This window comes from Desmodus rotundus, chromosome 2 (genome assembly GCF_022682495.2).
Source record: "Desmodus rotundus isolate HL8 chromosome 2, HLdesRot8A.1, whole genome shotgun sequence".
NCBI classification, from domain to species: Eukaryota; Metazoa; Chordata; class Mammalia; order Chiroptera; family Phyllostomidae; genus Desmodus; species Desmodus rotundus.
In genome coordinates, this window is record NC_071388.1 from 209,139,182 (window position 1) to 209,153,423 (window position 14,242).

At 54.0% G+C, this 14,242-nt stretch overlaps 1 protein-coding gene across 1 annotated transcript; it reads left to right on the forward strand.

Moving 5' to 3' along the window:
* Nucleotides 1–2,759: 2,759 nt before the first annotated feature.
* DTYMK (deoxythymidylate kinase) lies at nucleotides 2,760–13,976 on the forward strand. Its single transcript, XM_024564279.3, has 5 exons — nucleotides 2,760–2,948; nucleotides 3,856–3,964; nucleotides 7,822–7,912; nucleotides 11,654–11,851; nucleotides 13,533–13,976. The coding sequence occupies exons 1-5, from the start codon at nucleotides 2,819–2,821 to the stop codon at nucleotides 13,641–13,643; spliced, it is 639 nt and encodes a 212-aa protein (XP_024420047.1). The 5' UTR covers nucleotides 2,760–2,818; the 3' UTR covers nucleotides 13,644–13,976.
* Nucleotides 13,977–14,242: the final 266 nt, after the last annotated feature.

Genomic DNA, 14,242 nt, shown 5'->3' on the forward strand with positions numbered 1-14,242 from the left:
ATGGAAGGTGCAGCACACTGAGACGCAGCACTGCACAAGGAGAACTTTTTTTTTTTTTTTTTTATGGAAAACCTCAAACACAGAAGTAGAGAGAACCTATTGAATGCCAGGCGTCCACCAGCCTGTTTCAGCAGTTATCAACTTAAGACTAATTTTGTTTCACCTGCCCCCAAGCACACTCAGACCCAGCATCCTGCCCTGTCCTCCAGAGTGGACACCCTCCTGCCTACCTGCCTGTCAGAAGGTGGTGTGAACAGACCCCAGTACCTACAGATGTGGTACTCGCACCGCCCCAGGCAGACTGCACCACATCAGGCCCGAAACATGTCAGGGCCACAGGGCACGGGCACTGAGGAGACTGTCCAGGTGCAAGGGCTCACGTAGGCCCGTGTCAGGGTCACAAGGTCAAGACTGCAGGCTTGGGGATGCTGCAGTCACCGTGACCAGGAAGGAAAAGCCAAGAGAGCCGCTAAGGTGCTGACATTATTTGACAACATTCAACGTCACTGAGCAGCAGAAGCAGGTCTTGGCTGCCTCATCTGGATTTTGTGTCATGTGAGATAATCAAATACCAGTTGTGCTAGTATTCTGATATGTGTAGTTAAAGGCATCCTGACTAAAAAAAAGAAGAAGAAAAAAGTCCTGGCTGGTATGGCACCAGCCTGTGAACCTAAGGGTCACCGTTTTGATTCCTGGTCAGGGCACATGCCTGGGTTGCAGGCCAAGTCCATGGTTGGGAGCGTGCAAGAGGCAATCAACCAATAGATGCTTCTCTCACACATCCCTGTTTCTCTCCCTCTCTCTAAAAACAAATTAAAAGAGGCATGACGTTGAAAGAGGTGGGAACAAAGTTGCTTGTAGTTTAATAACAAACTTGTGCTAGCTTAGCAATTTCCCCAATCAAAAGGGCACCCAGTCCCCACCTAGTATGCAAGGCCCCATCAGCCAGGTCCCCTCCATTTTCATGAGTGACCAGAAAGGCTGTGCATTCGCCAATGTTCCTGTCTTTCCTGTAAGCTGGTCCTACAGATGTGGTACAAGGCTATCATGGGATGTGTCCAACACTGGGAGGGCCTTCCTCTGTCCTCTACTCTAACCCCTTCATCCCTTTGACAGCAATGAGATGGATGTTTTAGAGCAAAACATCAATCAGACGACAGGATATTGCTCACCTACGTAAGTCAGTATTAGGCAAGTCTTTGTGTCATGAGCTTTCATTAGTTTGTGTTACAATAACAAGGAACCCCAAAGTCTCTAAGACTTAGGTCACAACAGTTTATTTTCTGCTGGTGCTACTGCGGCTGTATGTCTTCATTCTAGCTTCCGGGGCTAGACATGAACATTTGTGAATCCAGGTGCAAAAGCAGCCCTCATTCTATACTTGCTGCTCCCAGGTTGGGGTCAGGAGGGGCACCGGCCAACCAAACTGCTGTTGAGGCTTCTGGCTGAATTAGTGCTGCGGTTACTTTACAGTGGCGTTTGTAAGTCTCATAGCCAGGCTCAACATCAGGAAGGGAAGCAAATAATTTGAAACAATATAATCTATCACTCTTCCAAAACTCAAGACCAAATCAGGGAGGGGTCAATCAGGAACACATAAAGCTGCTGTAGGTATCTTGGATAAACTGCCATCAGGGACTTGCGCAACCACCGAGAACCGGAAGGTTGAAAATGCGCCAAGAATCTTGGCACAAGCATGGGGCGGCGGGTGGTCTCAGTCTGGCGGGAAGGCTCTGCCATTCTCAACCCGAGGCCCTCTCCGTCTGCAGCGATGAGGCAGGTGGTTTCCACAGCTCACTGGAGAACAGCCTGGAACCTCACGTCTACATTTTTGCTCGTCCACCTCCTCGAAACAGTGGCCTCCAAAGTTTGCACCAGCGCCTGTCTCCGGCAACCTAACCCAGAGGAACATGTAGCTCCTGGCTTGCTCGGGTCTGAATGTTTGTGCCTCCACAACGGTACGGTATCGGGGACGGGCCTTCGAGGGGTTGTGTTTAGAAAGGTCGGAGGACAGGAACCTCCTGTGAGAACAGTGCCCTTGTTGGGAGAGAAAGGCAGCCCCCTAAGTGCGCAGTGTCACCTGGAAGATGCCCCCGCAGCTTGATGTCCCTGAGACACAACAGCGAACATTATCAAGCGCTCTCTAGATGCCAGGGCTCGTCTCACACTACACGTGTCGTCTCTCCACGACAGTGACCGTTCCCCCGCTCCTGGTCAGTCCCCACACGACAGAGTGGGACACAGACGAAACAATCCCTTCACTCCTCTCTCTGAGGGTGTGCACTGTCGTCTTTGCAAGTGGGAGTCACGGAGCTTTCAAGGCCCGAGCATTAGGACCTAAAGTAACCACGCGCGTTTCTCTAGGGCTGCCGCGTGGCCCGGTGCAGACAGTCCTGCCTGCGTTGCAGGACGCCATCGGAGCGGCCGCAGCCCGGCGCGCGCTGCAACTGCGCGGCCTGCTCCGGAGCTCCGACAGCGGCCCGCGCCACCCTTCCACCGCAACTCGATGCAGACTCGCCGCTGTCCCGCTTCAGGCAGCACGCCCCTACCCCCACTCTGAGTGCAACCCGGCAGGCCTTCTCTCGTGTCGGAGGGCCAGGCTTCCGGCCTAGAAGGCGGAGACTCCGCCGGGAAAGGCGGTCAGTCCTAGCCAATCCGATCAACGCTTGGAAATAGTAACCAATCCCAGCGCGCGTCTCCGACGGCGCCCCATTTCAGCCAGTCCCAGTGCCCGCCGCTGACGCCAGTCAATAGGAGCTCTTGGCGGCCTTCCAAAGTGCGGCGGCGCGGGGCCAAGGCGGGCTGTAGAAGGCGCGCGATGGCGGGCCGGCGCGGTGCTCTCATCGTGCTGGAAGGCATGGACCGCGCCGGGAAGAGCACGCAGAGCGGCAAGCTGGTGGAAGCGCTTTGCGCAGATGGCCACCGCGCTGAGCTGCTGCGCTTCCCCGGTGTGTGGGGCGCGCGGGCGGTCCTGCAGGGCAGGAAAGTTGGGGGAGCTGGAGGTTCGGGGGTAGCGGGAGAGCCCGGGCCCAGGGACCGAATGTGTCCGCCGAGCTCGCCCTGTCCGTTTTCCCGAATCTGCAGCGTCTGTGGTTGAGGGCGGGTAGGGAGGTTGTCTCTTTTGAAACGGTCTGGGATTGAAGACAACGAGCCTCACCGGCCTCCTCACTTTAGTCGGCCCTGGTGAAGCGGACTTAGCTGAGCGCCGCGGGCGCCGTCGGCTTTCTAGTTAGTGGTTCCTGTGGTCGCTGTGCCCTGTCCCTCAGCTGCGCCGCGTCTGTGCTGTTGTGCATTGATCTGTGGCTGGGGGACAGGAAAAGGCACGGGTGGGAAGGGCATGGACACCCGAGAAACTGTCCTCGCAGTCCAGACTGTGTCATCCACAGAAGTTCGCCGGCGCTGTTTTGTAATCCATGTCTCAGCGTCTTGTTTTGTTCTTTGTCCTCTGAGGGGTTTTGTGGCATATTTTTAATTTTCAAAGTAAAATATTGATCTCGAAAGTACTTAAAAGTATCATTACTCAGATAATCAATAGACAGCTTAAGGTCACAAAACCAGGATAAGCAAGTGGGGGAAATGCTGTTTTGAATGTCGTTCTGATCTTTAGGGTAGTCACTCTGCAAATATGAGACAAACATACTCCCCTTGAGGTAACTGCTTTCTACCCAGCTCCCCGCCCCCAGCATTTCCCGCCAGAGTGTCTCGGAAACTCTGTGGCTTCAGGTCTGAACCTGTGGAGAGAGGTAGTAAAACAAAACTAGAACTTAGACTTGAGTCCAGGACTAGACGTTCTGCCCAAACTATTCTAATTTAAGTGGAAAGCCTCACTTTTCTGGTTTTTCTCTTTCTTTTTAGAAAGATCGACTGAAATTGGCAAACTTTTAAATTCTTACTTGAAAAAGAAGAGCGAAGTGGAGGATCACGCCGTGCACCTGCTTTTCTCTGCGAACCGCTGGGAACAAGTGTAAAAGCAATGCCCCTCCTCAACATTCAAGAGGGGGTGGGTGCAGCCCTTGCCTCTGAGTGGTGTTGACAGTGAGGCGGAGGCTGTATGGGTCGTTGCATGGTTCTTTTATTCGCCAGCCCCGAGACCAGGGCCTAATGGCTGTGCGCTCCCAGAGAGTATGGTTAATGCCTTTTCGTCCTCCTACCTGACCCTCTTTGTAGTTAGTTAATTTTCTTTTGTTAGCTTTAGGGACACAGAAAAGCTAATCAAAAAGTACTCACCTGCACGGTACCCCTGTCCCTCCCTCCTGCTCCCCAAGCCTTCTTGTTTGGATCTTCAAGTAGCTGAAGTTTACGGTTCAGGTTAGTGCTCCATCCTTGGCCGTCCCGTTCACATCATCTTCATGGCGTCCTCCTCTCGGCGTTTAACTTGCTGATCGATGGGGTGTGTTTTCAGAGGCTCTTACTTCCCTTTACTTGCATGTAGATAGCACACGTCATTCGAGTTGCTTTGTTTTAAATAAATGGGGCCCCGCCACACAAGCCGTTTCGCAGCTGCTCTAACTGCCCAGCAGACCCGTGACAGCCGACAGGCTGCCCTGCCTCGCTCTGCCCCAGTGCTGCAGCCTGCTTGCTGGAAGGGCGTTCACAGCAGATGCTGATGGACAGTCAGGGGTTTTGCCTCCTCCTTCCAGGCAAGCCTGCTTTTCTCTGTGCTTCCCTTGGTGTCTTGCTTGGAAAGGCCTTCCCCAATCTAAGACCCCGAGACCAGTTTTATATTATAATTTTACACACGCGGTTTATGGATATAATTGATTTGGTTTTTGTGGCTGTGTAAAAAAGCAATATAAGTCCAATTCAAAAAGGAGAAGTAATGTTAGCTACTTAAATGGGGCCATGGAGGGCTGTGCACCTTAGTTGTCATTCTGTTCTGCCACAACGCCCACAGCTCCCCCTGCAGGCCATTCGGGCCATTACTGTCACTCTGAGACCTGAGAAGTCCTTGGGTGACAGGTCAAATGCCGGAGTTCACAAGTGGCACCATTGTCCACCATCTGTGTGACCTTGGTCCTGCTCAGCCCTCAACCACACTAGTGCCCTCCTAGGCCTGGTGTGGGGGGCGTCACGTGTAGTTGGCTAGGCAGGCGAGGAGCAAGTGCTAAGTGAGCCTCTGCTGTTTGGAATCTGCCCTGGTGCTTGAAGCACTTTGTGAGAAACCGGTTCTTTTCTCCAGCGATTTCATCTTCACCCTTAGCTTTGCTGCATCTGAACTGGGTCGGTGGTGGTCCCGGCAGGCATCTCACACACAGTGAGGGTGACGTCCTCCAGACCCCTCCCCACCTCCTTGTATCAAAGTCTGCCGACCCGCTACAGCCATACACACTCCCGAGCAGGAACTCACTCGTAAAAATCGGGGATTTCTCTTACTTCCTGCAACAATTTAGCAGTTTTCTCTCTACCTGTTTTTAAACTTCATTTTGAAATAATTTCAATCAACGGGAAAAGTTGTAGGAATAGCACCAAGAATTCCCATTTGCCCTTCACCAACCTTCCCCTCTGATTAACATTTGCCACGTTTATCATCCATTCACACTCTAAAAGAATTATAGGCCGCTCGTTATAAAGTGCAGCATTTGTTTGCTGTTGCCTCACACGCAGACTTAGCTGTGCAGTTTTGGCAGGAACACCACAGAAGTAAGGTGACTGGGTCCTGAGGGCGCTGGGTCGGTGGCAGGCCCCCTGGATCATTTGCAAGGAGGGTACTGGCCAGGCCCTCCCCCTGAGTGACTGTCTCTCCTGGTAACAGAAGGGGAAATACCACAGAACTCTGGAAACATCCCCTTGGCAAACGCCGGCCCTCTGCAGTCCCCGTCGGTGGTGGTCCTAGGCAGCCGTTGTGGTTTTAGACGGTGACTTTCAGACCCTGGTCCTCACACACATGCGAGTGGCCTCTGTGTGAGCAGGGGCCTTCCCAGCTCCCCACCCATCCAGCGTCGGTGTGGACACAAATTCTCTTTCGCTCAGTGGGTCACAAGCCGCTCCTGTCGTTTGCTGTTCAGGTTGCTCCAAATGTGCCTGGCGGGAGGCTCTCCAGGCTGGCTCCTGTGCCCATGTGCTGCTTTCCTGGGCCTCGTGTGTTGAGAGTGTAATTTTGGTGTGACAAGGGGCTTAGGCTTCTTGTATTCCCCTCCAGCTGAGGAACCAGCTGTTCTTGTAGTGGCGAATGGTGTTTAGAAACCAGCCTTGGGGGGCCAGTGTGCCCACTGCTCCTGAGGGGTTGACTATCTCTGCGTCTGTGACGTTCCTTTATCTGTGGTTTCAGTTTTTAGCTTTAGTTCCCCACGCCCAACCGTGGTCTGAAAATATTAAGTGAAGAGTTCCAGAAATAAGCAATTCCAGAACTTTAAAACTGCACCATTCCGAGTAGCAGGATAAAATCTTCAGCTGTCCACTGTCCCTCCAGGGACGTGACGCAGCCTTTGCCCAGCGTCTCTGCAGCCTGGATGCTGTCCGCTGGTCCCTCCATAGCCATCTCAGCCATCAGACCAGCCGTTGCGGCGTGCCGGTGCCTGCGTTCACGCCACTCATTCTATTTCACAATGGCCCCAAAGCTCACAAGGGGGCTGCTGGCCATTTGGATTCACTGGAGAGACCACAAAGGGCTTCCTTTAAGTGAAAGGTGGAAGTTCCTTCAAGGAAAGAATGCTGTAAGCTGAGGTCAGTATATGGCAGGAGCGAGTCTGTCCGTGAAATTGCCTAAAGTATGTATGTATAGGGGAGCAAACAGTATACACGGGGCTTGGTACCATCTGGTTTCAGGCATCCTCTGCATGTTAGAGGGGCAGCTCAGGAGTTCGCACCAACACCTACCCCCCAGGCTCCTGGCCCCCCAAAGTCCCGGCTGCAGCCCACACCTCGGAGCCTGCCCAGTGGCCAGGGCTGGTGCCCCACTCTGCCCTTAGCAGGAGGGCACAGAGAGGGCCGTGTCCATGTGGGGTGTCAATGTACGATTTTAGGGTTTCTTCCATCCTTGGTGATTTGACTTTGGTTTTCGACTACACAAAGCAGATGGTTCTAAAGGTCAAAACCACACAAAATAGGTCACTGCCCAGCCCATTCACCTCTTCTAACACCTGTACTACCCCATGGGGAATAGTGTCCCCTCCCAATGGTTTTTATTTTTTACTTTTTGCCAGAAAAGCAGAAACGTATGTGTCGTCCTGATTCACCTTGTAGAAAAGGTAGCTGGCGTGCACTCGTTTGTACTTTGTTTTCCTGGTGTCCTGCCAGGAGGCAGGTTCCCGTCTCCTTACGGACACCGTCCTCGCTCTTCACACAGTTGCGTCCTCTCTGTTGCGCACGTGCTGTGCTTCCTTTTGTGGATTAGGTAGCATTTTCGTGGTTTGCGCTCGTGCACGAGGCTGTTGCAGGTGCCGCCCCCCCCCACCCCGACTCCTGTGTGCCTCGCCAGGTCACTGGTGTCACACACCGTTCTGTTCCCCAAGGGGCAAGCAGTGCTCCTTGCTGATGTCAGCCCTCTGTCTCTGCACATCTTTCTAGGCTGCTGTCACCTGGGTGAGAAGTCCACGGCCTCCCATGGGGAGGGCACACGCCCTGCATTGCCTCCTGGCTACAGTCAGCCCTCCCTACCGCTCTGCTCTCTGATGCCTGAGATTCATCAGGGGACTTGTCTTTCATGCTGGGCTTTGCTAGCATCTTCTAAGAAAAGATCTAGAGCTTTTTAAATAGGAGTAAAGTCACAAGTCACTGTCCCATGACCCCCGAGGTGACTGAATGGTTGAACCATGTCCTCAGGGTGACAGTTCAGGGGCTGTGGAGCCAGGTCTGTGGCTCAGAAGCATTTTCTGTTTTTAGGCCATTAATGAAGGAGAAGCTAAGTCAGGGCGTCACACTCATTGTGGACAGATACGCATTTTCCGGCGTCGCCTTCACCAGCGCCAAAGAGGTGAGTGCTGCCCAGCCTGGTGGGACACCACCAGCTGTGACTGTCGAGAGCGCGGTTGGGGCCTGGGAGCTGGGGCGTCACACTGTGAGTCCTACGGTGCTTATGTTCATTCGTGGGACTCTGGCCTTTGTCAAGGGACAAAGGGACTTTGTCCAGAGTGGCCCGTCAGCAGGCTTCTCCCGGGCCTCCCAGCAGAACGGCTGCAGCGGCACTGCCCCCCTTCCCTTCTGCTTTTTGTTTAGAAAGTTTCAAATATGTACCAGCAGAGAAGACGATAAACCACCCACACTGTGACCCACCACACTCTTTATCATTTCCTTCAAAAGTGCTCCGGTGCACATCCCCAAGATAACTTTTTTTTAGCATATTCTACTGATTGTGCTATTACAGTTGTCCTTTTTTCTTCTCCCGTGTCCCCCCTCCCACCAGCATTACCCCTCGCTTAGTTCATGTCCAGGGGTCAAACATATAAGTTCTTTGGCTTCTCTATTTCTCATACTATTCGTTGCCTCCCCCTATTTTGTGCCAACCATTTGTGCTTCTTATTCCCTGCACCTTTTGCCCCATTCTCCCCGCTCCCCCTCCTCGCTGATAACCCTCCATGTGGTCTTCATTTCTGTGGTTCTGTTCCTGTTCTGGTTGTTTGTCTACTTTGTTTTTGCTTTTGTTTTTAGGTTTGGTGGTTGATAGTTGTGAGTATGTTGTCATTTTACTGTTCATAGTTTCTGATCTTTTTCTTAGATAAGTCCTTTAACATTTTGTATAATAAGGGCTTGGTGATGATGAGCCCCTTTAACTTGACCTTCTCTGGGAAGCACTTTGTCTGCCCTTCCATTCTAAATGGTAGCTTTGCTGGATACAGTAATCGTGGATGGAGGTCCTTGCCTTTCATGACTTGGAATACTTCTTGCCAGCCCCTTCTTGCCTGCAAGGTCTCTTTTGAGAAATCAGCTGACAGTCTTATGGGAACCCCTTTGTAGGTAACTGTGTCCTTTTCTCTTGCTGCTTCTAAGATTCTCTCCTTCTCTTTAATTTTGGCTAATGCCATTATGATGTGCCTTGGTGTGTTCCTCCTTGGGGCCAGCTTCTTTGGGACTCTCTGAGCTCCCTGGACTTTCTGGAAGTCTCTTTCCTTTGCCAGATTAGGGACGTTCTCCTTCATTATTGTTTTCAAATGAGTTTTCAATTTCTTGCTGTTGTTCTTCTCCTTCCGGCACCCCTATGATTCAGATGTTGGAACGTTTCAAATTATCCTGGAGGTTCCTAAGGCCACTCCTCATTTTTTTGAATTCTTGTTTCTTCATTCTTTTCTGGTTGGATGTTTCTTTCTTCTGGTCCACACCATTGATCTGAGTCCCAGTTTCCTTCCCTTCACTGTTGGTTCCCTGTACATTTTCCTTTATTTCACTTTTCATAGCCTTCACTTCTTCCTCTATTTTGCAACCACACTCGATCATTTCTGTGAGTATCCTGATTACCTGTGTTTTGAACACTGCATCTGCGAGGCTGGCTATCTCCTCATCGCTTAGTTCTTTTTCTGGAGTTTTGATCTGTTTTTTCATTTGGGCCATATTTCTTTGTCTCAGCTCAGTTGTTAACATTGTAAGGGGGCGGGGACTTAGGTATTCACCAGGGTGGAGCAACCCAGGTCACTGCACTGTGGCGCTGCCTGTCTAGGAGAGTCAGAGCGGGAATACTGCTGCGTGCTTGGCTCTCAGCTGACTTTCAGTCACTTCCCCGCTGACCACAAGTGAGTTGTACCCTTCTACGTGCTGCCCTGGTGCTGATTCGCGGGTGGATGGGCTTGTGTACGTTCTAGGATCCTGTGAGCCCCTCCAACGGACTCTCCTGAGAGACCGGCAGTTTCTCCCACCGCCACAGCCCCCACAGGTTTTTTACAGCCAAAGGCTTTGAGGTTTTATTTCCCCGAGCTGCAGCCCTGGGTTGCGTGGTCTGTCTCGCTCCCCAGTTGTTCCTCCATTTATCTGCACGCGAATGTGGGACCGCCTGCTACACCAGCTGCTTTGGCCACACATCCTCTCCATCCCAGCTGCCCGTTTCCTCCCTCCTGCCAGTCTGGATGAGTGTTTCTTAAGTCCTTCGTTGTTGGACTTCCACACAGTTCAGTTTTCTGGCAGTTCTGGTGATTTTTTGTTCTTAAATTGGTTGTTGTCCTTTTGGTTGTGCAAAGAGGCAAAGCTTATCTACCTATGCCTCCATCTTGGCTGGAAGCCTCCCCAAAATAACTTTTTAAAAACATAACCTCACCCCAGAAAAGTTCTCCAGCAGTCATTCCGTGACGTCCCCTCAGTGCCTCAGAGGCTGTGGGGCTAAGTCACAGTCCCGTTGCGGCCCATCTTCGAAGTGTCCCTTCCATCTCTTCCCATGACTGGGTTCCCGCATCTGCTTCCTGGCCTGAAAGTGTTCTCGATTTCATTGTCACAAGGCTTCTTCAGGGAGCAAGGGCTCGCCTCTCATGACGACGGCCCGTGACCACTGAGTCACCAAGGGCTGCAGGATGGTAACCTTTTCATTCTGCCAGCTCCCCCCATCTGGCTGGGGCCTCCTTTAGCAGACAGTTTCCTGCGACGCACAGGCTGCTCGCTTTTCACATTTTTTAAAATTTTACTTGTTTTTAGGGAAGGGGTAAGGGAGGGAGAAAGAGAGGGAGAGAAGTGTCGATATGAGAGAGAAACACCGATTGGTTGCCAACCTGCAACCCAGGAAGGCGCCCCTACCAGGGGTCAAAGCAGCGACCTTTCACTCCTCGGGACACCGCCCAGCCCACTGAGGCTCGTGGCCTGGGCTCCAGTTCTGTCTGTGGAGGGAAGACATGACAAAGGGCTGACCCATCGCTGGTGGGCTGGTCTCGCACACCCTCCTGTTGGGCTGCTCAGTACAGGCTGCGGGGTAGCCCGGCAGGGTCAGTGCCCAGCTTGGTGCAGCCCCAGGCTTGTAGCTGTGAGTCCTGGCCTTCTCCTCCAGCAGTGGGACACCTCAGAGTTAGAGTGGCACGAGCAAGGAAACACGCACAGGGCCGGTTGCTGGGGGTGCGGGTCATCTTGCCTGTCTGTGAAAAGGGGGCGTACCCTGGTGGATGTGTGGGTGGAAGGGTGCGCCCGAAGGCCCCATGCCCATTCCTGGTCCACTGCTCCCCACTGCAGGGCTGCTGTGTCTGGTTTGCCTCGAGGGTCAGTGTCACGTGGCCTTGCTGTCTGCCTGGCCAGAGGGTGCAGGGCTGCCTCAGCGTGACCGCCTTAGCACTGGCTACGAGTGACGCGCCTACCACCACAGTGCTCTCCGTCCACGTGCGAGTGTGCTCACAGAGTCAAACCAGAGGGGAGAGGCAGCAAAACATTCACAATCTAAAAAATAAAAAGCCACTACTGGGTGAGAAGCCTCACTTCTTGGTATCTCCAAAAATGATAGCTTCTTTTTTTCCCCTTTTTTATGAATTAAAAAAAAAATTTTAAGGGGAAGAGAAGGAGAAAACAGGGAGAGAAACATCTATATGCGAGAGGTACAACAATAGATTGTCTTTTACACGCCCCCTACTGGGGACCTGGCCTGCAACCCAGGCATGTGTCCTGACTTGGATTTGAACCAGCAACCTTTTGGTTTGCAGGCCGGTGCTCAATCCACTGAGCCACACCAGCCAGGGCTCCTTTTTTGGTGAGTTTTGAAACAACACGCTAGACCCCACTTGGCTTCTTTCTCTGACTGTTGGTTTCTCTGTTGCAGCATTTCTGCCTGCATTGGTGCAAGCAGCCAGACATGGGTCTCCCCAAACCGGACCTAGTCATGTTCCTTCAGCTGCAGTTGGAGGAGGCTGTGAAGCGGGGTGAGTTCGGCTGCGAGCGCTATGAGAACAGGGATTTCCAGGAGCGGGTGCTGCAACGCTTCCACCAGCTCATGGGGGACAGGACCCTGAACTGGAAGGTGAGCGGAACCCACAAAGCCAGAGCTGCAGTGGGAGCGCGGGGCGCCCTTAGGAATAGGGCAAATCCCAACCCTCAGTGGCTTTTCATGGCGTGGGAATTAGGTGCCACGTGGGTAGGTCAGGTGACAGTTCGACAGAGACCAGCCACACAGCAGCAGCACCCCTAGTGGGCCCTTTCCAGAGCCCACCCCCCAGTGGGTTCCCACCCTCTGCTGGGCACCTGCCATGCGACCTTGTCATCCGGAACGTGAAGTTCCCGATGGAGTTCGCTGCTCATGGCGCTGTCCACATCATGGAAGAGTCACACTTCAGCCTGTGGTCTGCTGATTACGTCCTGGCGTCGGAAGTCGGGACTGCCTCCTTCCAGACCCTCCTGTGCAGTTCAAGCCCCAGGGCATCAACGCACGGCACGGCAGAGAGGGTCGCCTGTGTCTGAGACGGCGCCTTACTCTGCCAGTCTGGCTCGGGGTGCTTGAGCCCCAACACCCTCCCCCAGCCCCAGACCCATGGCTCCGCTTCCCCATCTTCAGTGCTTGTCAGCTGGCACCCTGGCCTCAGTGCCAGGTGTCAGCCTCACTCCTCCCTCCCTGCAGACGCACCCCTGTCCTGCCAGTGATGTCAAGGCTGACCCCCCTGCTGTTGTCCTGGGCACACCTGAGCGCCTGCGCACCAGGGTCAGGTGGTGTGAGCTTGCTGCCGGGTGGGCTTGTTTCTCTTTTGTGCGTGCTGAGCCGTTTGTCCCTTTTGGGGTGAGAACGGGCCCTCCCTCCTCCCGAGGGGGACAGCACGAGGTCTCAGCCAGCCTTTGCTCGTGTTGGGGGAGTATCTCATACTACACCCAGAGTCAGGCAGTCCCACCAGGTTGAAATGGTTCCCCTTCAGAGCACACTTCCACACTTCCAAGGAACCAGCCAAGAAAGGAGACGAGTAGGGAGTGAGTCTGGAAACAAAACGTTTCCTCCCGACCCGAGCGGTGCTCGTCTGTCCTTCCAGGTCTTCGTGGTGTTTCGTCTCCCGTGGCCCCAAGTAGTTCCTTGTCTTGTAGGACAGGTCTGGAGGAAGCCGTTCACACTCCCACCGCCAGGCCACATGCAGGGCTAGGTTTTCCGAGTATGTCTGTGCCCCCAGGAGCCTTCCCAAAGCTCTTCGTGGCTGAGACCTAGGTCGATGGCAAGAGGGGGCTGCAGTGCCCGTATGCCCCTCCCAGTGGAGACCAGTTTCCGTGGGCTGGCTCCCTTCCTCCCGACCAAGGCCCTGGTGCTCTCTGCATCAGGGCGCAGCACGTGACGTGTGAACGAGGAGGTGCGGGAGTGTGGCCTGGCAGGCACTGCGCACTCTGCCCCTCATCCAGGCCTAAGCTCCCTGCTCGTACTTGGGAGGGGGCTCATGGGGGGACACTACAGGAACGTGGGGCACGGGGGGGGGGGGCCGCAGCAGGATGGGGTGTTGCTCCTGCACTTGGGCCACAGCCGGCATGCAGGGCAGCTTCGTCCCGAGGACACAAGCAACGCCCTTCCTGCCCAGCCGGGGCTGCGGATCAGAAAGGTGTGCGGTGAAGGACCTCGAGGGGCCTGCACGGTGCCTTTCCAGAGCCCCATCCCGTCGCGGTCTCCATGTGCACCAAGGACGGTGAGAAGCGTTAATCATCCTCTTCCCCCCCCAATACCTCCATGGGAACAGATGGTCAACGCTTCCAGAAGCATTGAAGACGTCCACAAGGAGATCCGCATGCTGTCTGAGGAAGCCATCCAGGCCACTGCACAGAAGCCCCTGGAGGAGCTGTGGGCGTAGGCGTGGAGGGGCTGTCCCCTCTTGTGTCCCGTAAGGCGGGAGCCATGTCGGAGTCTCAACGCTTGGACCAGGCGTTCGCACTGCACGGCACGGGGGGCGGTGCGTGAGCCAACCCCAAGCAGAGCTGCAGGGCAGCCTCTCCAGAGCTGTGGGCACGGGGGCCTCATGGTCTGTCACGCTGCCCTCCTCTGTCCTCTTTCATCCTGGGGGTGCTGATGAGTTACTGCGCTTCCCACCGAAGTGCAGTGATAACCACATCCAAGCAGATCACTGAAATGGCAGTCAGTTTGAGGTGGGAGTTTCTTATGGGCACAAATAAAAACTAAATAGGAAGCACGTTGTGGAAGGCCTCTCTGGATCTCCTTTCCACAGCTACTCCGTCTGGACTCCCCCGGGATCTCTGACCGGTCTCAGCTGTCCAGGCTCCCAGTGCCTTGTGTGCTGGCCCCAGCCAGGCCAGCTGTGTCCCTGGGGCGTGAACCCTGTCTAATCTGAATGTAGCTGTTTGCTTTGCTGTCCTTTTTGTTGTGTCCTAAGTGCCAGGAGTGTGCCCTCACTCCACCCCATCCTCGCTGGCTCTGAGATGGGACGGTGCCTGT

Excerpts from the sequence above, each read along its gene's own strand:
- DTYMK (XM_024564279.3), top strand. The coding sequence starts at position 2,819 with ATGGCGGGCCGGCGCGGTGCTCTCATCGTGCTGGAAGGCATGGACCGC. Across the intron at positions 2,949-3,855 it reads TGAGCTGCTGCGCTTCCCCG|AAAGATCGACTGAAATTGGC; the intron begins GTGTGTGGGGCG and ends CTTTCTTTTTAG. Across the intron at positions 11,852-13,532 it reads ACAGGACCCTGAACTGGAAG|ATGGTCAACGCTTCCAGAAG; the intron begins GTGAGCGGAACC and ends CCATGGGAACAG.